Source organism: Syngnathus floridae, chromosome 12, assembly GCF_059516105.1.
Source record: "Syngnathus floridae isolate MCC-2025c chromosome 12, RoL_Sflo_1.0, whole genome shotgun sequence".
Lineage (NCBI taxonomy): Eukaryota > Metazoa > Chordata > Actinopteri > Syngnathiformes > Syngnathidae > Syngnathus > Syngnathus floridae.
In genome coordinates, this window is record NC_142424.1 from 3954241 (window position 1) to 3977158 (window position 22918).

General features: G+C 42.5%; 2 protein-coding genes across 2 annotated transcripts in view; one reads left to right on the plus strand and one right to left on the minus strand.

Annotated features, from left to right (window-relative positions):
* LOC148389575 (Golgi phosphoprotein 3-like) lies at positions 1-3243 on the minus strand. The gene is made up of 5 exons (XM_088391071.1): positions 2814-3243; positions 2291-2422; positions 1876-1990; positions 1640-1800; positions 1-1574 (listed from the first exon to the last, which is right to left on the minus strand). The coding sequence occupies exons 1-5, from the start codon at positions 3021-3023 to the stop codon at positions 1311-1313; spliced, it is 882 nt and encodes a 293-aa protein (XP_088247197.1). The 5' UTR covers positions 3024-3243; the 3' UTR covers positions 1-1310.
* The window catches only part of itga1 (integrin, alpha 1), a 27771-nt gene continuing 7001 nt past the window's right edge, over positions 2149-22918 (plus strand). Inside the window, exons 1-13 of the mRNA XM_088391061.1 lie at positions 2149-4133; positions 4950-5005; positions 9894-9946; positions 17802-17922; positions 18799-18908; positions 19666-19754; positions 20025-20139; positions 20200-20327; positions 20546-20694; positions 20995-21145; positions 21383-21557; positions 21622-21695; positions 22414-22561. Of these exons, the coding sequence (XP_088247187.1) occupies positions 9901-9946; positions 17802-17922; positions 18799-18908; positions 19666-19754; positions 20025-20139; positions 20200-20327; positions 20546-20694; positions 20995-21145; positions 21383-21557; positions 21622-21695; positions 22414-22561 (1306 nt within the window). The 5' untranslated portion in view covers positions 2149-4133; positions 4950-5005; positions 9894-9900. The remainder of the gene's footprint in view (positions 4134-4949; positions 5006-9893; positions 9947-17801; positions 17923-18798; positions 18909-19665; positions 19755-20024; positions 20140-20199; positions 20328-20545; positions 20695-20994; positions 21146-21382; positions 21558-21621; positions 21696-22413; positions 22562-22918) is intronic.

Consider the following 22918-nt stretch of genomic DNA (forward strand, 5'->3'; position numbering starts at 1 on the left):
TAAATTCAGGCACTTAAAGAATCCTTTACTTTATTTTTATGTGGTAATACAAAAGCATACAGAGGAAAGGAGAGATCCCTTTTTTGTACAATTCCGTAAGCTCGTACACATAAAACGACTAATAATCATTAGAATTATTACACAGAGGACGACGCTGTCTTCTTCTGGAGCTACATCTGCCTGTTGCATGCAAACAGCCCTTCCTGCCTTCTTTCACCTTTGGGTGTTGCTGTGCGGGAATGGAAGAACCTAAATGCCACCAAACAGATGAAAATCCTTTTTTTGTCTGCCCTGCACCATAACGAAAACAAAACGATGAGGTCCCTTATGTTGATCTTAACTTGATTGGGCCTGTGTCTAAAGATTATGGTTGATTATGTAAAAAAAAAAAGAGAAATTGACCAAGTACAAAATAAAAGTACAAATGTTATCAAGACGGTAAATGATCCATTTTTTTTAAACACTGGGTCTGCTTGACCTTTTGCCGCTTTCTGGAATGGACTCACTTGTCATCTGTAGCTGCATATAAAATATTTTACTTTTCTGTATCACGGAGTGGGTTGAACCCCTCCCCATATTTTTGGGCAAGCTACAAAGCTGTGCAAAAAACACTTGATAAATGGCAAACTACTAGAAGAAGAAGCAGATGTGGACACCCGGACCCCCAATTGTGTATCTCGTCAATTGCCGGGATAAAGAAAACAGAATCGAATGATAAACGTGTATCAGGAAGCGGCATCGTGGAAAAAGGTCTTCAATGGAAAGCCAGTAAGAGCATTAATTGGAGGTCAAAGGTCAATGTACTCGTACAATCAATTCAGGACACAAGTAGATTGGTTTAGTAGCACAAGATAGCGCCCTACTTGTACTAGGACGAAGAGCCAACGAGAACATTGACCTTAAGCTCGCAATGGAGGACGTTGACAAAATGTTCAAACGGCTTTCCGAAGTCATGTTTGGCTGAATGTTCTGCATGGGAGCAGGAAGATGACGCTTCCTTCATAGTCACCACGGCAACAGCGGCCATTTTCTCCCTCCGTGTGTATTGTGTAGTGTCCGTTCCGTTCCCAATTAAATCAGGTGAAGCCCACCACCAATGAAGATTGCACTGGGATACAAACATCAACATTGACCGCACAAAATGGCTCCCCCTCCCAACCCCGCCGACCTGAATTGGATTGTCTCTTTAGAGTCTCGTTTGAAGTCCTTCAGTAATAATTCAGGGTCCAACTGCATCGCTCGCTTTGAGAAGAAAAAAAAAAAGAATAGAACGGATAAGCAAAGAAAAAACAAAACTGTGTTTTTCCTCTTCATTTGGTGAAGGCGGCCACCACGGCCCACATGAGTTCATTGGCGCCAGGCTTGGCGCTCTCCTTCTCGGGCTCCAGCTCCAAGAGCGTGTGCACTCTCTTCATGCCCAGGTCGTACTGCTCGTCGTGGAGCGGCGCGAAGGCGTTCTCCAGGACGTCCGACGAGTGCGCCAGCAGGATCAGAGACAGCAAACGCTTGTCCATGCGGTGAGGGTCGTTCACCCACTTCTCCAGAACAGAGTCCTGGACCTTCTTCACCAGCCGCTGATCACAAGAAAAAGACATTTAGAAGGCTTTCAAGAGGTTTGATGTTTAGTTTGTTTTTGCACCTGTTTGATGGTGCTATTAGTAAGCGGATGGGTAGTCATATCGAAAAGCAGGAAGTTCTGTTTCTCCGTGGTGAGGACGCCTTTCTCAACCAGGTTTTTGGCCAGTCGTTCCCGGACGTTACGCAGCTGGTAGTGCAGCTTAAAGGGACTCCAGGTCTCTCCTGAGAAGACCATGAGATAAAACAAAAGAGTCAACAACATTTTGGTCTCATTCTTTTCTTCATCCTCCATCTCACCGCTCAGTAGCTCTATCCAGCTCTGCACCGTCTCGGGAGGCTGCGTTTCCTTAATGTGCTTCAAAGCCTCATCCAGAAGCACGTCTCCGGTCGGTGCATCGGACTTGCAGATCACCTTAGCAAACAGAAATAAAAAAAAAATGGTGACTAGCATATTTGTACAAGGTTGCTCCTATCCTGGCTGAGCAGGAACAACTTGGTCTTTGTACGTCAATGTCTCACGGCCACACAGAGACTCTCAGGCGTGACAGAACATGGCAGATTGGCCGATATGGTGGAAATACCAACATAGTAGTGACAAGGGTAAAGAAGTCTAAACTTTAAATGCCAGAGGAGTCAAAATGATCATTTGGAGTCCAGATCGTTTGGCTGGAGCTTTTGTTATTGCATTAAACAGTTGGTGATAAACCCGCACCTTTCTGGAGAGCAGACTTTTCCTCCTCATGCCGCAGGCCTCCAGCTGGAGCCTCCCCCGGAGAGCCAACTCGACGAGCATGCAGCCTCGGAGGCCAGACGAAATGCAGTCGTTCCAGAAGGACGTGTAGCCCTGAAGAAGCGTTCGTTGGGATTTGGAGGAGGCGAAAGGGATGAAGAGGGCGGAAGAAAAAAAAACACACGAAAAAAAAACCCAGGTCTTCTCGCTGACGTGTTGATTAAGCGAGAGAAAGTCACGTAACCAGTCGCAAGTTGTATTTAAAGTATCATTGTAAGATATTTCAAAGCGAATTTAGATAAAAAACACAATGAGAAGTTTTAAGGCCCTGTTGTCACGGTTGATGGTACTAGCTGTCGTTGGAAGAGAAAAAAAACAACGAAGATAATGCTAACAACGAAGATAATGCTAAAGTTAGCTTTGTTGACATTTGCTAACGTCCCGTTAGCTTGCGAAGCTAACTAAAAAGCCAGTTGACGGATTTGATGAAAAACAAGCAACTCACCTCTCGGTCCTTGAGGCCCAGGAGCAGCACCTCCTCCATGAGCGTGAGTCGGGTCTCCTTCGAGTCCCCCTTGTCGTCCTCGTCCTCCTCACCGCGACGCGCGTCCTCCTCATCCGCGTCGGGCTCCCTCTCCTTGTCGGCGGCGGCGCTACGTGTGGCCTCGGTTCGCCGCTGGACGAGGCCCGAGTTTCTCTGCGTCAGAGAGGACATGTCTGGCGCTGCGAAACGGTCCGATCCGGAGAAAAGTGGATGCCTCGAGCGAGCGGGAGGCCGCCCAGCATGTACGCCGAATTGGACAAGTGGTGGAATCTGTGTGGGGGGCGAATGAAGACGGTCGGTGTTGGGAACGTTGATACTCAGACTTCAGATTCGAGCTTCTTCTTCGGCTTACTCAGTCCACTTCCTGATCCAGCCAACATGGTGGAGAGGGCGGGGAGTGACGTTGTTGAATGCTTCCATGACGGAACCTGAACGCATCATTGTTGCCTTCAGGAACGTCAGAAATGCTAAGAAGTAAAGATAGGTGTTATTACGATTGCGATTTGATTTGTGATTATTTTCCAAGGTTATCCTCTTTGATCGTCTGAAAATGTCCACTTTTTGTGATTTTCGAAATGATTTAAACAATGTTGGAAAAAAATCTGGCAAACAAACATGGAGCGTGTAATAACCATTGTTGAGCACAAGGTGGCAGTCTTTGAAAAATAATTCGTTCCGCTGTTCGTCGAAGCTACTTCCGCAAGAACTGGTAGGAAATTCTGTTTTTTTTGTTTTTGTCGTTTCTTCATATTTATTTTTAGCTTTTATGACTCACCGTGACTTGTGTTGTCTACAAAATAATTAGGTGTCACTCTCCATCATTCATTGGCATTGCTCTAATATGGAGTCTAACCAAGTTTTTTTTTTTTTTGGTTGACATATGTGCTATTTTCCACCTTGTATCCTATCCCTATTGCTTTACATTTGTACTTCTTCACCAATCTAAATTTCTTTCTCTAAAAACATTTTCAATCCCAACTGAATGGATAATTAAATAATAGTTAAAAATAGGACACTCATCCCAAATTCTCTCTGTCACTTTGAATTAAATATGATATCCCAGTGAAGCCCAGCAGGATGTCTACGGTTTCAAATGGGCCGAGTAAAACATCTGTACTTTTCACTTAGGTCATCTACGCTCCCTCTGATGGCGATGCAGATCTGGTGCGGACGAGGAGCCTGCAATGGCTCCCTGGAGTTTTCACGGAGGCCGCCCATATTGGAGCCATTTCCTGTCTCAGGAGTGGGCAAAAGGCTTGACCTTTGGTGCCCCCTTTCTATGTAAGACACACACACGTACACACGATTGCTCTTTTAAGGAGCAAGAACGAGAGAGCTTTGCTTACAGTTTCCCCCTCGCTGTAAGTGAATTAGAGAATCTCTAAATAGCTCAAAATAGTGCGTGGCGCTGGAGAGAGGGGACGTAATTATGTTTAACGGTGGACGTTATTCAAAAAGCCATCGTTGAGATGAAGCAGAGTCAGGCTCATATGTTGGGTCCAAACAACGTCACTGATTTTCCACAGCGTGACTAGACAAGAAGCCTGTCGCAGTGGCGGAATAAAATCTTACACGTGCAGGTTTTCTCCACGGGAAAGCTCACGGTGCATTTAAGGACCCCGTATGGATAAATACAGGAAACCATCAATGGTTAAGTCTTACTACGATTTTGTACGACCTTTTTACGACATTCGAGTTGAGGCCGAACATTCTTCACAGACCAAACACAGACTGGAACGACAGCTGCTCCACAATTAAGGGAAGTGCTTTGCCTTTCGCGCCATTGAAGGCGACGCGAATAATAAACACCACAATGAACCTCTGGTAACGACTGAAAGAAGTCATTTTACGCCTCGCCGTTGAGACAATACAAGCATTGAATGTCATGTAGCAAGTTCACAGATAGGACTTAATGGATTGTGGACTGAATGAAATTATTGTCCCATTTGTTGAGTTATTCAAATATAATTCCCCCGGCCTATTTTTGCAAGATTTGTCCCACTTGTCATTCCAGTCGGATCACTTGAGTGTTTTACTTGGAAAAAAAAAAAAAAGGTTTTTGCCATGATCCTCCCTTTCCTCTGTTCTCCCTCGTAGGATTCGGCAGGAAGTCTTGAACAATGGGACCCCTCGTGCTGGATCACGACATACATGTAAGGCACACACGTGTTGCCGTGTTGAATATTTGCAGGTGCACAGACTCGAAAGTGACAAATTGACAAATCGAATAACAGCTGGACTTGTTAGGGTGACGCTAGCTGAAGATTTCAAAATTTTACTGACATACATTTTTTTTAAGGAGAAAGTGAGTCAGTAGTGGTTAGGAAATCATTTCTTCACAGTTTTCTTCTTACTCCCCAGTTACTACACCGTTTTAGTTCCTGATGGAGAAGAACGAGGTCATGTTTTATTTGTGGAAATGCTTTAATTCTGAGCAGATGAGTCGCTGAGCATGCACAGAGGGATGCTCAAACTTCTCGAACATGTGATCCGATAGCCGGTTAAAGCGAACTCGATGAGGCGGGCGTGCAGACCTTTTTGATCTTATCCGCCATCTGCTTACCAAAGGGGAGCGCTTGAGGGCTCCAGAACACGCACACACACACCAGTGCCTGAGGTCATGTGACCCCCCCCCCCTCCCTTTCATTCGGTGCCTTCTCGATTTAACATAGACCCCTTGAGACCCGTCAAAGGTGCCCAAACTCAACCTGTTCGACATTAGCTTGGTATCCCCCGTAGCAATCGATGTTAGCATGACCTTAACGAGTTCATGGTGAAAACGGTCGATTTCTTCGATTTGTAATTAAACACACACTAATGGAGTTAATAAGTTTTGACACTTTCAGGCGATTAAACACACCCTGGGTCATCTGGACCCGTATTGTCGTTATTCCTAAATACAGTGGGAGGTTTGAAATGTCAATTGCTAAATGTCTTGTCTACAGCGTCTCTTGATGGTTACACCCCAACTGACCTTTAACCTCACTTAATAAATCACGCTGTTAATAAAACGACTCGATAAAAAGAACTTTGAGGGTCCGGAGGTCGGCTTTTAGGGGGATACCACTGCGCGCATGTTCCTCTACACGGAGCATCTTGTCGTAAAGAACACGCCTACGCCAGATGTCACTGCGTGAGATGTTGGGGAATATGAGCTCTTGTAGTAAGGATGGCGGCTCGACACGCCAAGAATGTGTTGTCACGCGTGGAGAGCCGAGACAACTGTGTTTGCGGCCATATGCTTCTCGCCAGTCATATATAGAGTGTGTGTGGGTGTGTGTCATTTTTTTAAAATATCTATTATTACTGGTATGTTTCCATTTCTGTTTAGTGAAACCGGAGTAATGTCAGTGGGCGTTTAAAGATTTATTTTCTCAATTTTTTTTTAATAAGGGCGAGGACTTTATTTGCGCAAACACTTTTTTTTTTTTTTAGATATTATTAACCGAAACTGGAGAAATCTCCGTGGGTGTTTATTTACTGAACAGTGGATTAGGCGAGGAGTTTATTTGAATACAGCATATTTTTACAAATAACATTTTAGACTTGATTTGGCCTTTAATTAACATTATTTATTTATTTATTTATTTATTTAATATTACTGCTGTATTATGATTCATGTCAGTGAAATTGGAATCCTTCCTGCGCTGGTGTTGCTTTCAAAAAAAAAAAGAAAAAAAAAGGTGATGGAACTCACCGTTGTTATGTTTGGTGGCACGTAAACAGTTGATTCCGCCTCGTCAGATCGAGGCTATTGTTAGGCTCGTAGAGAGCGTAATCGGGGTGACTCGAGGATAAGGGAGCGGTCCGGTGTGAAATCACTTCCTTGATTGCTCATTCACTCCCTTTTTTATGATTAATTGTAAAGTCGGTAATGCCTAAGAGAACTGAGAATGAATCGATAACAATTTTTATATTTATGCGGAAAAAAAAATATCTTGGAATCGTCGTAATTACACCAGGAACAGATTTGAGTTAAATGCAAGATGAAAAATATATTTGATAGATTCGATTTAAAAATTTAAAATTGGAAATCAATGCACCACTGTAAATTGTGACTGCTTTCATGACACTTGAGAACTGCCAGGGGAGCCGGAAAGCAACAATGCCCGATTATCCATCACATCCGCGATCAAACAAAAGGAGATACGCTCGTCTCTACCGACTACAAACAAATGATTCAGTGGCTCTAAGGAAAGCGACAGGGAGTTGCCTTATTTGTCAGCATCCAGGATGTAACTAAAGTCCTGAGTCAGTGTTGATAGAGTCAAAGGGGTCATGACCCGACGCTGCCCCATCATTCAATAAAGCCGAGTGAAGCTAGCCGTCCTGTCAGCCGCTTACAAATAGTAAATTGAGCCCGTTAATTCATGCCCAGATGTTTGAACTGTTGTTGTTAGCGGCCCTCGGGGGGGATTAGAGTTCAACTTTGAAGCTGGATGGTAATTTTGACCCGCTTGCTTCTAAACTAGAATCTGGAAATCAAGATCGGATTTGAATTTTCGGATCTATTGCGACATGATTCGGTTAGTAACAATGTAGCATTGAAATTTGCTATTGAAATATAAAATTACAATCATCTGAAATGTCTCAAAAAATGATGATAAAGATTCTTTATTTGTACCCAACAAGGGATGGGAAAATGTTAAAATAAATTCCAGGAAAAATCAGAAAATACCTAAGAGATCTGGCCTAGCACCTAGGAGGTCCAAACATATTTTAAGGGGGAGGCTAGAGCCCCCATGGACCTCCCTCTAGCTCCGCCAGTGAACCTTTATTTATTGAAAAGCTGCCTTTTCTTTTTTACATCCAGGATGACGCTCAAGATAAAATCTGCAAACTCGTCGCATCTGTTTGCACCGCGCTGTTTAATCAATAATACACAAACGCAGCATCCACGCAAATAAATGAGCGCAGTGGTTTGGAATGAGCGCTGATCAAAAGGAAAGGTTACCAAGGGTGAAGTGCAGCTATGTTCCTCTCCTGGTGCTTATCTTCATCTGCTTAACGTCGGCGTTAAATGCATCGGCGCAGAGGGATCTGCTTTCTTTCACGTCCACTCGACACAGGACTCGCTTGTTCGCCTCCAGTTGCATCGCTAAGTCAGGCCACTAACTTGACCATGAGAAAGCCGTATCCGCTTACAATGTTGGTGGTCTTTAAACCAGGCGATGAGTTCTGTCGTATTAGCGCTAACACGCTCTTAGGTAGCTGTCAGCTGCTGTCTCCAGCGAATAGATGACGTTTTTTACGACTATAAAGTCTTTGGGGAATAAAATGCAAAAAAAATCATGAATTGTTTGGTTAAAAAAAATAATAATATAATATAATATGATATAATATAATATAATAAATAAATAATACAAAAATATATATAGCGAAATAAATAATATATAATATAATATAATATAATATAATATAATATAAAATAATATAATATAATAAATAGAAATAAAATCCAAATCTTATCACGGCCTACCATCAGTTTCTAATGCGCCTCTTGTTCATCTTCTTGACCTTCACTGTCTTCAGTTTTCCTTTGACTTTCCCAAGTCATACCATTTTTAGCCCTCCGCGCGATCACCCGCGCCTTATATAGCGACTTTGCCGTCATTGACGTAAACACGGCAGAACTATTTTGTGTACATTGCAAATTCCTGCCGCCTTTCCCCCGAAGATAGATGTCCTTCGAGTCGTCGGGCCGCAAGGAGCGAGTAAAACAGGCTCGATCAAAACAAATCTGCTTTAAAAGGGATTTTTGGCTTTGTTAGAAAGCGGGAACGGCGGTGCGGCGCTGATTCTGCGTTCTGGATATTCGAAGAACATGTTTTGCTTAAATTAGATGAGGACTCATTTTCATGTCCACTCCTGATGCTTCTTCCTGTCTGCAGATGGAGCAGGGTGCATTAGAATAGGAGGAAACGCAACGTGATTGTTGTTTTCAAAGGGGGGGGGGGGGAACACCACTCGAGGTGCGTGCAAAGTACATCGGGGGGTAGACGTGTGGTGAGGAAGTGTGAGATATGTCTGCAAGAGCTGAAGACAGGAAAGCCTCGCGTGAGCACACATTGTTGTCATGCAAAATATAAAAGAAAATCTGATCTCAATCCTATGAAGCATATTTTTTCACTTCATGGAGGAACGAGTCACTGGCATGTATTCTTTATCCTCTGCAAAGAATACAACAGTTTACAGTAGTTGTAAAACTCTTCTTTTTTTTGTCAGTTTTAGGCTAATTCCAAATATTTACTTCAGTGAACTTCTACTTGATATTTAACCCCACCAAATTTTTCCCAAGCAGCCATTTTGGATCAAATTATCATCTGTAATCTTGAAGTTGAAGGTCAAAAAATGAGATTTTAAAAGTGGTATGCCCAACTTTCTTGGGTTACGTCGGCAATTTTGGAGGGTAACCACGTCTCAGAATTGATACCCGTGCCTCAAGATAATTGTAATAACACACGGACTGAAAATTGGTGAGCTTTGGAGTTGAGGATGTTTTACAAATTGGAACAAGTGGGACGTTATTATGGGATCATTGACACATATGCCATTGTTTAAAAAAAATCTTTGTGCAGGAAAAAATCTGTTTCCATGATTTCTTATATACTTGGAGGTTCCACTGTGTACATTTAGATGCCAAAAATATACACACACACGTGTATGTTATTGTCATGCTATTAAAGCAAATGCACTTAAGGCTCAGCTGTCACTTCAACAGACAGACTATATGTTCACTTCCTGGCACAAGCGAAAATTTCCCATGCTCCGACGGCAGAGCAAGCCCCTCGAGTAGGGTCCCGCTCATGAGAGAACATCCCTCCTCCTCCTCCTTCCTCCTCCTCTTCTTCCTCCTCATGCTGCTGCAGTGCTCAGACCTTCACAGCACAGGCAGACACGCTATGGACTAGATCTCATCACACTTTTCAATCTTTTTCGGGGAGGACGGGGGCTGTGTGCGTCGGGTCAATAAGTCAGCCCATGTCAGGAAACTCAGCAGAACAATAGCTAACGGTCCATTTTTTTTTTTTTTTTTGACAGTGCCGATATGCCGGGGACTTCAAGTTGCCCTGTCGCGACAGCTGCGCTCACTGGTGAGTTCATTATTACGGCACTTAATCAAATTATTGCTACCAGGCATCCTTTTCCAACAGCTCTGAAGTCATTAAACCGCATATTAGTGACGTCTAAAAGTATCCATGTTGTCATCCATAGTGTAACGATATATTTTGTGTAGTCTCATTTAGAGCACATGATCTTTTATTGCTTCCCATAAAAATATATGATGAGGGCTCAATCGTTTCATTGAGGTGAAGGTTATTATTAAGAAGAAAATTATATATATATAATATAGTGTAATAATAATAATGATAAAAAGTATACAATCAAGTCAGATTTTGTTTCAAGTAGATTTAAATTGCTGATTTGTGCCATTTGAATCACTTATAAACACTTTGCCAGCTCGTTAGCTAGATTTTTAATTAGCGCTAACAGTTTTTATTCTGCCAAATATCTGAATCTGAATGAGCCTTGGTTAGACTCTTCTATAAAATTTCCTTGATTAAATTTATTAATTTGTAAAGTTAATTTTTAAAACAAGAAAAGGAACATATTACTGTCTTGTAAAAGAATAAAAGAATAAAATGTAAAGTAATTAGGATTTTATGAGTTGTACTTTCAGTCTATTCAAGTGGGTGTCTGCCATTAAGGGGCGGGGCTTATTGAGTGACATCGAAAGCTGGAGATGAGTTGGCTTGGCAATTCAGTCTGAGCATCTTGGCATTAGTTTCCCGCCGACTCCAGCTGCTTGCGCGTGTTCCCATTTTTGTGCTTGGCTGTTTGTTGGCAACTTGAAACACTCAATGTTCATTGAGTCAGTTTGTTTGAATATATCAATACAAAATTCAAACAAGCCTATAGAAGTGTAGAACTTTTTTTTTTCCCTTCTTCTACCCACAGTGGAAACACAAGTGCGATCAAGATTCACAGACCCAAACCAAAACATGACGAGTTGATCCGGACAATTTGTATCAAACGTGGTTATGCATAACAGTGCAGTGTTTACACTCGACTGGAAAAAAAAAAAAACTTTGCCGTTGCTGTGAGAACGCTACTGTGACGTCACGATTTCTGACTCACTCGTAAAATTAGCAATGTCATGTTTTCCGTAAGGAAATGTTTTGAGGATCGGGGTTGGAATCTCAACTTTCTACTAGGAGTTTTCATGTTCTCGCTTTTGCTTGCGTGGAATCTTTTTGGCTGCTCTGGCTTTTTGCCACCTTCTAAAAACTCTTGAAAGACTCTTAAATCATCCATTGGTAGGAGTGTGAATGCTTATTTTTATATGTACAGTACCTTGGGAGTGGCTGAGATTGTCTATAAAATGGTTTAATTCATTCCTCTGAGATCATTCTTCTTTAATCAAGTCATTGGCCTGATTTCAACCCTATAGAGCATGTTTCTCATTAAGTGTGCAGAAAGTTCATCAGATCCTGCTAGATTTTTTTTTTGGGAGGCAGTAACACTCTATTTTTCTCCAACTCTCCTGTATATTGGTGTGTAATTCCACTTTTGACCACTAGATGGGAGTGCACTTGCCAAGTTTGAGATGGTGTCAATTTGAAAGAAGAACGAATTATTTCAGAACAGAACCAGAAGATGAAAAGTCATCACAAGAAGGGCATTGGCTGACATTCGAACCCCGAACTTCGAGACAAGCATGCTAACCACTAGGCCATCGCGCTGTCCCACTCTAGCTTCTTTTCCAGTTAAATGAGAACCATAACAAGATGCATTTTTCATTCATGTGTGTCCAAGTGGGTCAAGCTTAATGAAGTATGTTGGATGTCAACCTACCCTATGACGACGATGACATCACTTCAATATCGAATTGCTTCACTTGTGCACATGACACCAACTTGTGATGCTAATTGTGATGGCGCGGTAAAAAAAAAAAAAAAAAAAAGCTGTTCTGTGCAGAAGCTCATGCGGCAAAACATTACTTCCCCCCCAGTCATCCCCCCTCCCTCGTAATTCCTCCATTCTGTGACCTCTGTGCACCTTCACGCTGATTGCTCTCGTATGACTGGTTGTACTTAATGCCGTTGGCGTGCTCCGCTGTGACCTCACCTGCGTAAGAAGCAACAAGCTATCCCATGCTGTGCTACACCGGAACGCCGCTCCACCCCCGCCCCGGGTTCCCCGCCCTAGAGGTTATTGTAGTGGCAAGCATTTAATCTCTGCAAATTCCTAACGGAGATGGAGGGGCTTACAGGTGGTTTCAGTTTGGCTGGGAATAAAGGGAAGGAGGCATCTGGCTTCAATCAGCTCGTTCTAGAGCAGAGTCGCAAAGACTTGTAACATGCTTGCGACCACAATAGAGCCAAGGATGCTTTTTATTAATTAATTGAATCCAAATCACCGCAATGTGTCATTTTTAAATCGGAAACGCTGCAATAAAGTTGGTTCATGGAGGCCGTCAGTGGCGGAGTTATGTGGTGGCCAGGGGGTAGTGACTCCACCTCCAAAATTTCAATACATGCATCTTTCTTGCTATTTTGACATAGATAAAGTACCCCTAGATTATTTTATTACATATTATTACAATTATTCTGAGTGCAAACTCTAAAATATAACACCATAGCTAAGCTAGCAACATGGCTAAGAAGTTATTATTATCCTACCGTCCACAGTCTTGGTTTTATTAAATAAAATTCATACATGTCCAGAACCTTCCTCAATACTTGAATAATACAAGTAGGAACAAATCTAAATTAAAAGCAATTTTTAGAATTATTATGACATCATCGCTAGCTAGCAAGGCTAACCGCTATTCTCAATCACAACAATTTTTTTTTGTTACCTGTTTGAAATGATGAAAACGGTGTTGCAACACCTCTTGCTCGAAATAGAAGCGTTTCTACCTTGACAACATGCAGGTGTGACTTTTCACAGGATGCTTGCAAATGCAAACCATCTCACCTCACCAAGCGGTTTGTGGATTGCACAAACACTTTTAATAATTCATTACCACACTCGTCGTTGCGCTTTTAAACTATCGATGTTCGGTCATGTGACACCAAGTGGGCACTTCACATCATCGGCTGATAGTTAGTCAATATTACAACCCGGTTAATGGCCGCCATTACTAGCTACAAAAGTGACTTTTTAGTGTGTCAGCAGGCAATTTAGTGCTCATTTTTTTAGGTTTTGTAGATGCTCTAAATGTCTATCTAAATATTTATACGATATGTCACGATTATCTAAAAATATCTATATATTTGTGCGCCATTGCTTATATATAAATATGGATGTTTTAAAAATTAATGCATTCAGCAACATATAGAGCTGACATTAAACAATAAGCGGGTGTTGACCGCAGCCCTCCGATGTGGAGGAACTGAAACTAGATGTTTGTGGTTTCACTTCAACTGCAAGTGCAACGAATCATCAGTCACTTGTCGGAAAAATGCATCGTGGAGCTCAGATTAGCTTGAAAATCTCTTACATCACAGTAGACCGTGATTAGTGGTAAGATTACTAAAATAAAATATTTTCAACATTTAAAATGGTGCAATCCAACATATTGGAATGAATGATAATGTGGCTTATAATATAAAAATGATAAATATGATCATGATAAATAATAAATACATTCAGGTTGGTTCACAAGAACCAATCAATGACTCCTGACTGACAGCTTGCCGCCATTGATCCCTATTATTATCCCCGTGAAGTGTTTGCTTGAAGAACCTAATCTTCATCTAAGTGGCCTCTGAGCCCAAAAGCAAACACGGACTCTCGCTAGACCTTCACCGCTAATCCGTTCAACAACAACGCACGAGCTCAGGAAAGCGATACCCCCTCAAAGTAAGCTTCAGACAAGCAAAACATCCATGAAGGTGCGATGGGAGCTTCCAAAGGTTTTAACCTTCACTAGAAGGTCACCCCACACACTGGCAGGATCACGCTGAGGTTCCAATCTGGACTTTTATGTCGGACACTCTGAAGTTAACTGATGGTTGAGGGGGTCGTAAAACACACCGCGATGGGAGGTCATTAAATCTTTACACTTGGTTCTGGTGTTAATGTTAGGGCCGCGCCCTTTTCTCGCTTTTAATTTAGTGCATGAAAAATGTGGCAAAACGTCAAGAACTGAGGCAGACAGGGCGGGGCGCACAAGCGTGTGGAAATTTTGTGGACACGTCAGAGTCGGACTATTTGGGTTGCCGCTAGTTGCTGTTCAATATTCCGTCGTAAGTCGTTTTTTGCTGCTGTTTTGGTTAGCAATAGATTGTTGGTGAGCTTGCAAACGTACACTGTAGTATCGAAACACAAATGTTGGGAGAATAAAAAGTCTCCATCTCAAGTGTAAGATCTTCTTACATGAGGTCGGAGTCAGGTAGAGACTTAATCTGCTCGGGGGGGTGCTGCTGTTTTGGTTAGCAATTAAGTTTGATATCCGATGCCTACCCGCTATTTAGGAGAGTTTGCTGAAAAACAATATTTGAAGCACTACCCAAGCTGTTTCATCCATGTGCCAGGTCTGTCCAACCTTCTAGCCACCCCTCCCCAGTCCCTCCATCTCTCCCAGGCCAACAGCAGGCCAGAGCCATCCATCAAAGTTGTATCATGGCGGGGGCCGCGTCTGCCCAGGGGGGGGACGTGTTCGCATTAACCTTCCTGACAGGAGGAGAGAAACAAAAAAACTGTATGGGAAAGAGGAGAGAAGGTTAGTGAGGTTGTTAAGTACCTCACTAGCTACTTTTTTTTGTCATGATGGTGTCATGTCATCATTCGTTTGGACAATACAACTTTATTTATATCATGCATTTTACAACAGCGTATATCAATCATCATTTTCCAATATTATTTTTTTTGTTATTGTTTTTTCGTCACTATTATTTTACATTTGCTAATTAGAGAGAAGCCCATCTGTTTCCACTTCAGTCCGGAAATCCATTTCCCAACAAAAAAGGCTTAAATGAAACTTGTAACATCACTTCATTGATTTAAATTGGGATTATTTTAAGTTAGGATTATTCATTATTGCGTTTTGTATGTTGTCATTACACAGCTTTGATGATGTGAGCTTCCAAACAAACTTTGCGCTGATGTAAGAAGTGTGAGTTTAGCCACTCCGCTTGCTGCGAGTCTTCGTGTGTCTTGCTTATTGATTCTGGCATGAAGGTCAATGTGTGACCTTTTGGGTGTGTACATCTGTGTGTATTTTTAGTTACACACATACACAAACAAAGTTTAACTCCGCCCCCCACCCCCCTTCAAACTGTCGACATCAGCATATTTAGCAGCGATTGTTATAAAAAGGTGATTTCTCCGGGGGATGCAAAAGTCATGGGGGTGGGCTGGATGGTGATGATGTCATGCGTGGGTTTTATAGAGGGTCGCATGTTTTGCCCTGCAGTTGAAGGAATACATCTGGAAGTTGCACACAGTGGAATGTGACACTCAATGAACGAGGGATGAGAAGAATTGGACAGAGATAAATGGGATGGGGTGGCAGGGAGATGGATGATAGTCCTCAGGGGTTCCCATGATGGAAGGTGAAAATCTGCATCGAGTGTTATATCCATGACTGTGTTAATGTGGCGTTAATATGAAAGGCATTTGGGCCGATTTTACAATCGCTCTTAAAACTTTTCGCTTTATTCGAATGCCAACATCGCCCAACGTGTGTGTTCTCATCCCGACAATGGAAAAACTCGTGTGTTCCACAATTTCCCTTCCCTTATCAAATCCACCGGACGGGAATGCGTCCATCTAAACAAGCCACATTACGGCCTGGCCGAGCGCCAAGATGGACAAATACGAACGCCGTACGAAGTTTAGCGGAAAGCGTGGAATGTGATACATTCGAATACAGAGAGAAATAAAGGAATAAGGGATGGGCAGTGTAGGCTAGAAGGGGATAAAATAAGATTAGGATAAAAGAAGAGAAGGAAATCTGAAAATATTTGGGGCTCATACAGCTGCAAGCAGTCCATCTTGGCCGTGCCAGGAAAGTGAAGTAGCCTACATGTACTACAATTTTTGATGCTGGAAAAAAAAAAAATATATTTTATCCTTTGTGGAATCATAATTTTAGCGTTTTCTTTTTTTTTTATATAAATGTAAAATTTTCAAATATCTATAGCTTAAAAGATTATAACAGAAGATGCTAATCCTTAGCATGTGAATGGCATTTTCCATTATGTGTTAGCATTAAGCTAACTTGTTTTTGTTTTAGTTACTCAACTTGTAGTTCTCGCTTTTTGATGTTTGCAATCAACCTCAACTAGGAGTGATTTTGAAGAATTGTTCATTATCTCCCAAACTGCATCTTATTGTTAAGTTGCCCCCGCAATAAGATAAGGTAGATATCTAACAGGTCACTCTCGTCTACATCTCAGGAATTTTATTCTCGAAAAAGGAGTCAACGTCCACGCAGCCGAGTCATCGTGAGTGGGCAGCGTTTTTACGGCATGTTCTCGCGAGCTGACACGGTGCCAGCATCAATCAGTACCACATGGACATTTGACTGAAAACAGACCTGCAGTCTTCTGGCTTTTGTTTGGGAACCTTTTAGATTTCTGGTGCGAGAGACTATTCCGTGTTTCTGAAGGCCCACAAAAACTGCCGCTGCCATGTTTGGGTGTGTGACAAGCATTGCAAGTTGTGTTAATGTAATTGGACTAGCTGGATTTGATGCTTCAGCCCAGCAGGCTCTCAGTCTGCTTTCAGACACTAAGCCAAAAATACCATCGAATTACAGCAACGTCGTTTATTTTTAATAGGCTAGTTTTGCGGTCCCAAAGCCGCTCATTAGATGGGCATTATCTTGTTAAGCCTGATTATCATCCCGGCCTTCTTATTAGACCAGAATAGAATGTTGACATATCTATTTACTGTGTAGATTCTTCACGTTAATGTCGCAACTTTGGTTTTGGATGCTAACAAAATAATGCTAAATGAATAAATAAAAGATTGATCAATCAACGACAGATTAATTTACCGTCGCCTGCATTTTTTGCACATCATGCAAATTTAATTGTCACTAGAAGTCCATGTCTAAAAATTCCTTATCCCTCCGCTTAGCTTGCCAACCGTACTTGAATAGCAAATGCCCTAGAGGGCAATTCCATTAGGCCATTTCCATCTATAAAGCGGCCACCACGCTTATTAGTTTTCCAGCGGAGACACACTAGCCAGACTCACAAAAATAGACACAGCGAGGAGACACCAAGTACAGCCGAGTGGGATGTGTCGTAATTACGGGGATATATAAAAAACTTTGAACTGCACTTGAGCTCAACATTTGATAAGAGTACAGATTGGCTCGGAGCCATCTTGACTCAGCAAAGCGTGCGAGAGTGCACCTGTCAATTTGAAGGAATGTATAATCACGTTAAGAGGAAGAGGAAATGGAGCTCGTCTGGAGCAGAGGAACCAGAGAAGGAACCTAGCGGCTAACTAATGTAGCTTTTCTTATCAGCCAACCAGTTTCAGAGTTAGACTAGATGATTTTTTTTTTCCACAGCAGCTTCGTACAATAAATGGCTCCTTTGTGGTTCGCTCACGATGATTTATACCATTTCATACGCCGCCTCTGAGATAGAAGAAGTCTTTGTCCCGAGGGTCAGACAAGTTTGGGGGCAAAGTGTTTGGCGGTGATGCTTGACATTCCTTATGTGTCCTCCGAAAATGACACTACGTCAATGTGTGTGCGTGGTTCATTCAGTTCATGGAGAATATTACGACAAGAGGAGCTACTGTATTTATAGTTGGCTTTGCGGTAGCTCGTTTCATCCACATTTTAGGACCACGTGTTTATTTTCAGTGTATTTAGATTGAAAGTGCAGTTTCCCATTTCGAGATTTGTTTATGCATTTCATCAGGCAGGTTATTTAGCATGTGCCTGTCTAAATGTTTTTTTTTTCTTTTTCTCCACAGTGCTTCTAGTGTGTGTGTCGTCTTTCAACGTGGACCAGAAGAATAGTTTGTCCTTCAATGGCCCGCTGGAAGACATGTTTGGATACACCGTCCAGCAATTTGAAAACAGTGAGGGCAAATGGTGAGATTGAATTGAATCAAATAATCTGCCTAGCAACAAGTTACATCACAATTAGAGCAGTTTCTCCATGTACGTATTCTGCTCAGACTTTGAGAGTTGGGTAAACAGCTCCCACTTGCCGCCTTATCGGAGGCATGTGAGTCGAGTTGAAGTAATTCACTCTTCTCTAATCCGGCCTATAACGTCTGCACCCGCCTTACCCAGATAACACTTATTTTACGTAATCGGTCAGAAAGCGATGGTGGGAGTGTAGATGAGATGGGAAACATCTGGGAAAGAAATGTATGAGCGTGTTGATAACGTTTGAAAGGAGCTGTTAGAGGTGATGCAGCAGCTTGCCATGACTCACAATTTTTTTTTTCAATAAAATTAATATTTTATTCACAACTCGAGGAAGATCTGGAATTTAATCCTTTGCGATAAGCGATGTATATTTATTTTGCATTGCGCTAATTTTAGCGATACTTTTGGTGTTAATTTTTTGGGGCTAATTTTGACGCTAATGTAACACAGCCAATCCAAAAAAACATCTTCCCCTTCGAACTTGTGTGTGTGTGTTTTTCCTGACAGTGTTTTCGGACTCTCAGGCCTCATTAGAGTACAGGAATGTTAATAAGCGGCGCTGTTTAGACCAAGAGCAACTCCTTTTAGCATCAGTTTACACAGCCAATCACGCGGCCCAGCTCACCCATGCATCACGCGTCCGTTGCTGTCATAATCTTTAACGACGCAATGAAATTTTTATAACAAGACCGAAATAATAAACCAAATAATCGTGGCGCTTACAGAGGTGAGTGATTGCGCTTATTATCACAGCTATGAAACACTTGGTTGGCAACATCAGAACTAATAAATGTTTTTTTTTTTCCAATTAAGGGTTCTGATTGGGTCGCCGCTATCGGGCCAGCCGGCAAAACGAACTGGCGACGTCTACAAGTGTCCCGTGGGCAAGGGGGACAGCACTTGTGTTAAACTGGAACTGCCAGGTAAGGAAGACCCAGATATTATGTGTGTGTGTGTGTTTGTTTGTTTGTGTGTAGTGTATACAAGTGTCTCTGGCTGATGGGAAGCGAGGCCCATCAGAGTAAACAAATACCGACTTAATGGGCACTCCATGTGTAATTACAGCTTCATTAAATAGATAAACATTAAATAGCTCTTGGCCAGCAGTCATGTGAGGCCTGTTGGGGTTTATTCACGTCAGCAGTGGGTAAGTTATTTTTAAAATATGTCTTTTGTTGGGGAAATTAATGCATGCAACAAAATATACTTTTTAAGTCGTTAACTCATGCCATTGATAGATATAAATGTCAAAGATGCATTTTTAACTGGGCTGGCAGTGCATGAGATAAATGCAAGTATATTTTAAAATATTTTATTTAAATATAGATTTATAAACAACTAAATAAATAGACAAACAAATAAATAATGGGAAAAAAATGGATTGCAAAAAGAAAATTATTCATTGATTTAACAAAGATTTTTATATATTGACAATTATTTTTATTTGGATAATATTTTGTAAGATTGAAAAAAAGACTTTCACTTCTGGGCCATCTACTGCACCTGGTTGGGGCACAATAATACTTTGTAAAATTATATAATTTACCACGACTTGGCCACGGTGTGTAATGGACACCGAGCATCTCTCTCTGTTCCTCTGGGAAAAATTGAAATAGAAGAATTTGTTCAGCTGCTCTTCCTGTGTGTGCTCTCTTGTTTATTCCTCTGTGTTTCTTACAGAAAACACCACCGTTCCCAATTTACACGAAGTCAAGGAGAACATGACCATGGGAACCACACTCGTGACCAATCCCAGCGGCGGATTCTTGGTAAGCTGCCCATACATACGCGACAATTCCATATCATAAATAAAAACGCCTTCACCGGGACCTTTGCACTCATCTGTGGGAACTCGAGGCTTCGACGCGCCCTGTTTTGCCTGCCTTGCTCTGGGAATGTGTCAGGATGCTGTGAATCAACTGTGGAACTGCAATAACTGCATTTTTTTCATATGAACTCTCAAATTGTTTTATCACATAGTCGGTTCTCAAAATAGTTTACGCAGAAGATTTTCATTCCGGTCACTTTGTGTGTGTTAGGCGTGTGGTCCTCAGTACGGCTACATGTGCGGTCAGCAGCAGTACATCTCGGGAGTTTGCGCCAACGTCAGCTCGTCCTTCCAAGTTCTCAACTCGGTGGCGCCGGGCGTTCAAGGTATGTTCGCCCATCAATACTATCCCGAGACCCCAACATTTATTCCCACTCTTCTTCCAGAATGTTCTAAAGAGCTGGACATCGTGATCGTCCTGGATGGCTCCAACAGCATCTACCCTTGGACCAGCATCATCGACTTCCTGGTCCACTTCATCGAGAACATTCAGATCGGTCCCAAACTCTCGCAAGTCAGTTTTACCGACTATTCCTGCTCCTTTTTTTTTTTCCTCTCTACACTGAGCGGTTATTTTTATTACACTTGCATTGATCTGGTTGGGAGCTTGTGGACTTTTCCAGAGAGGGAAACTCTGGAAAGTCATTTGGAAAGTCACCACCACATCCTCGGCAGGCTGCAAAGAATGACGTCGAAGAAGCAGAATAAGAACATTTCTTCGGTGTTTTCCAGGTGGGCATCGTGTCGTACGGCGAGACGGTCACCCACCGCGTCAACCTGAGCCAGTTCGACAACACCAACGCCTTGCTGGATTTTGTTCGTGAGCTCCCGCAACAGACTGGGTTCAAAACAATGACCTTCCTGGGCATCGACACTGCCAGGTACCACGCCAGCGAGCTTTCTCTTAGCTCATAGCGGTCGCCCGTGAGTCACAAGACAGTAATCATAATTTCCGGGGACTTGGCAACGACATCTAAATGCTCTTTAATGACAGCAGCACACCCACAGTTTGGCCTAATGACGCAAAACTGATGTGGAGATTTAAAACAGTCCAAAAGTGTAGTTTATGTTGTGATCTTCTTTTGATCGCAAAATAATCATTTCCAGCCCTCGGTGATGACATTCAAATGCTCTAATGACGCCAAAATGGTGTGAAATCGATATTTTTTCCGCCTTTGTAGGAGGGAAGCGTTCATGCCCGAGAGAGGGGCGCGGCCCGGCGTCAAGAAAGTCATGGTGATCGTGACCGACGGAGAGTCGCACGACTCCCACAACCTCAACCCGGTCATCAATGACTGCGAGGAAGATGGCATCGAGAGGTTTGGAATTGCTGTAGGTCGAAATTCATTTATTTTTTTTCTTGCGAGGTCAGCAGTGGTCCGGCTAGCAGAAATAAGGCCAGGAAAATATTCTCTGTTAGCTAAGTTGGACAATTTTTCCTGGAAGGAAAAAAAAGACCAAATGTTAAAAGTTGAAGCTAATTGTTTAGCTTAACTCAGTCAGATAAAATGGATCTTCCACGTCTATAGCCGTCAATGGAAGTGAAAGACTTAAATGTTCTGTCTCCAGGTTCTGGGCGACTACAACCGACAGAACAAGAGTGCCGAGGAGATACAGAAGTTCATCAAGGAGATTGCGTCCATTTCCAGTCTGCCCCTACGTGACCACTTCTTCAACGTGTCGGACGAGGTGGCGCTGTTGACCATCGTGGACGCGCTGGGCAGCAAAATTTTTGCCCTGGAAGGTAATCGAGGACACACGATTGGATGTCAAAGTACATTTCTTGATTTTATTTTTTGGACTTTCAGCTACGACCGGGAATTTCACCTCGTCCTTTGACATGGAAATGTCGCAAGCCGGGTTTAGCGCTCACGCTTCTAAAGTAAGTCCATAACCGAGGAATTTACATTTATTTAATTTACATATAATTTATTTATCTGTAAGTGAGTAAGAAGCTCCAAAGTGACACGGGCCGCTTTCACACTTTCAGTTTGAACTTGATAACAGGAAATAAATTCTCGTGGGTTCCTCTGCTCGAATGGGTGTTAAGTTTTATCTGATGACCGAAGCGGCGAACTCAGGCCCTGGTGTTATCTCTGGTGCATCGTCCACCCTTCGGGGATTCGCCTTTCCGATCGACGCTTCCAGAAACAAGAGCCTCTGTGTCTTCCCGTCGACTCCACGCACTGATAGCGTTTTGTTGGATTTTGCAAACACGAGAAAAGGCGGAAGGCAACGACGTTTTGCCGTTCACGTGCCTCAGGACCGCGTACATTTGACCCTCGACTTTATCGGCTCCCCGATCATGTGTCGAATTCTTTCCCGCCCTCTTTGCATGACTCGTCTCGGCGATGGCAAACAAACTGATTTGTTCTTCGAGCGTGAGGCCCCGACTTTTAACAGTCACGGGTAGCAGGAGCATCCTGACGTATTTAATTAACGCTGTTTTCCCAGCCCTTCCTGCTAGACAAACATCTTTCCTGTGTACAAAAACACCCGGGTTATATTTAGATTCACTGCTTTGTTGGAAAGTTATTAAGAATCACTGTAAAAAAAAAATCTTTCACCCTTAAAATATGCTTGACAATGTTCATCTATAGGAAGGCTTGCTACTGGGAGCGGTGGGAGCGTACGACTGGAACGGCACGGTGATCACGCAAACCGACAAAGGAGCCATTTATCCGGAGAAGAACAACTTCTTTGACCCAGAAAAGGAAGCCGGTTATGAACGACTAGCAGGCTACCTTGGTGAGTCCAATAAGATATTTTAGGATTTACTGTAAATTTTTGTTTAGATTCTACTTGACGTATTACGGCTAGAGGAGACACAGTTTTTCAGTTTGATCTACTCGGGCCGCCGATGCTTGACTCCGTGTCACATGAATTATATACGCTGCTTGGCTTGCTCGTCTCCATGCCTTTTATGGCTTGTAACAGCAAGCCCGGCATCTTAATATCGATTTATTTCATCAAGCTGTCGTTATGAAGAGCGCACTCCACTCATTCTGCGTTCCGGGTCGGTGGAGTGTAAACTCAGCCGTTGGCAAACCCGCTCTGGCTTAATGCATTTTTTTGTTTTTTTTGTCCGCCTCCTTTAGTGTCCTT

Excerpts from the sequence above, each read along its gene's own strand:
- LOC148389575 (XM_088391071.1), bottom strand. The coding sequence starts at position 3,023 with ATGTCCTCTCTGACGCAGAGAAACTCGGGCCTCGTCCAGCGGCGAACC. Across the intron at positions 2,423-2,813 it reads TGGGCCTCAAGGACCGAGAG|GGCTACACGTCCTTCTGGAA; the intron begins GTGAGTTGCTTG and ends ACGCTTCTTCAG. Across the intron at positions 1,991-2,290 it reads AAAGTCTGCTCTCCAGAAAG|GTGATCTGCAAGTCCGATGC; the intron begins GTGCGGGTTTAT and ends CTGTTTGCTAAG.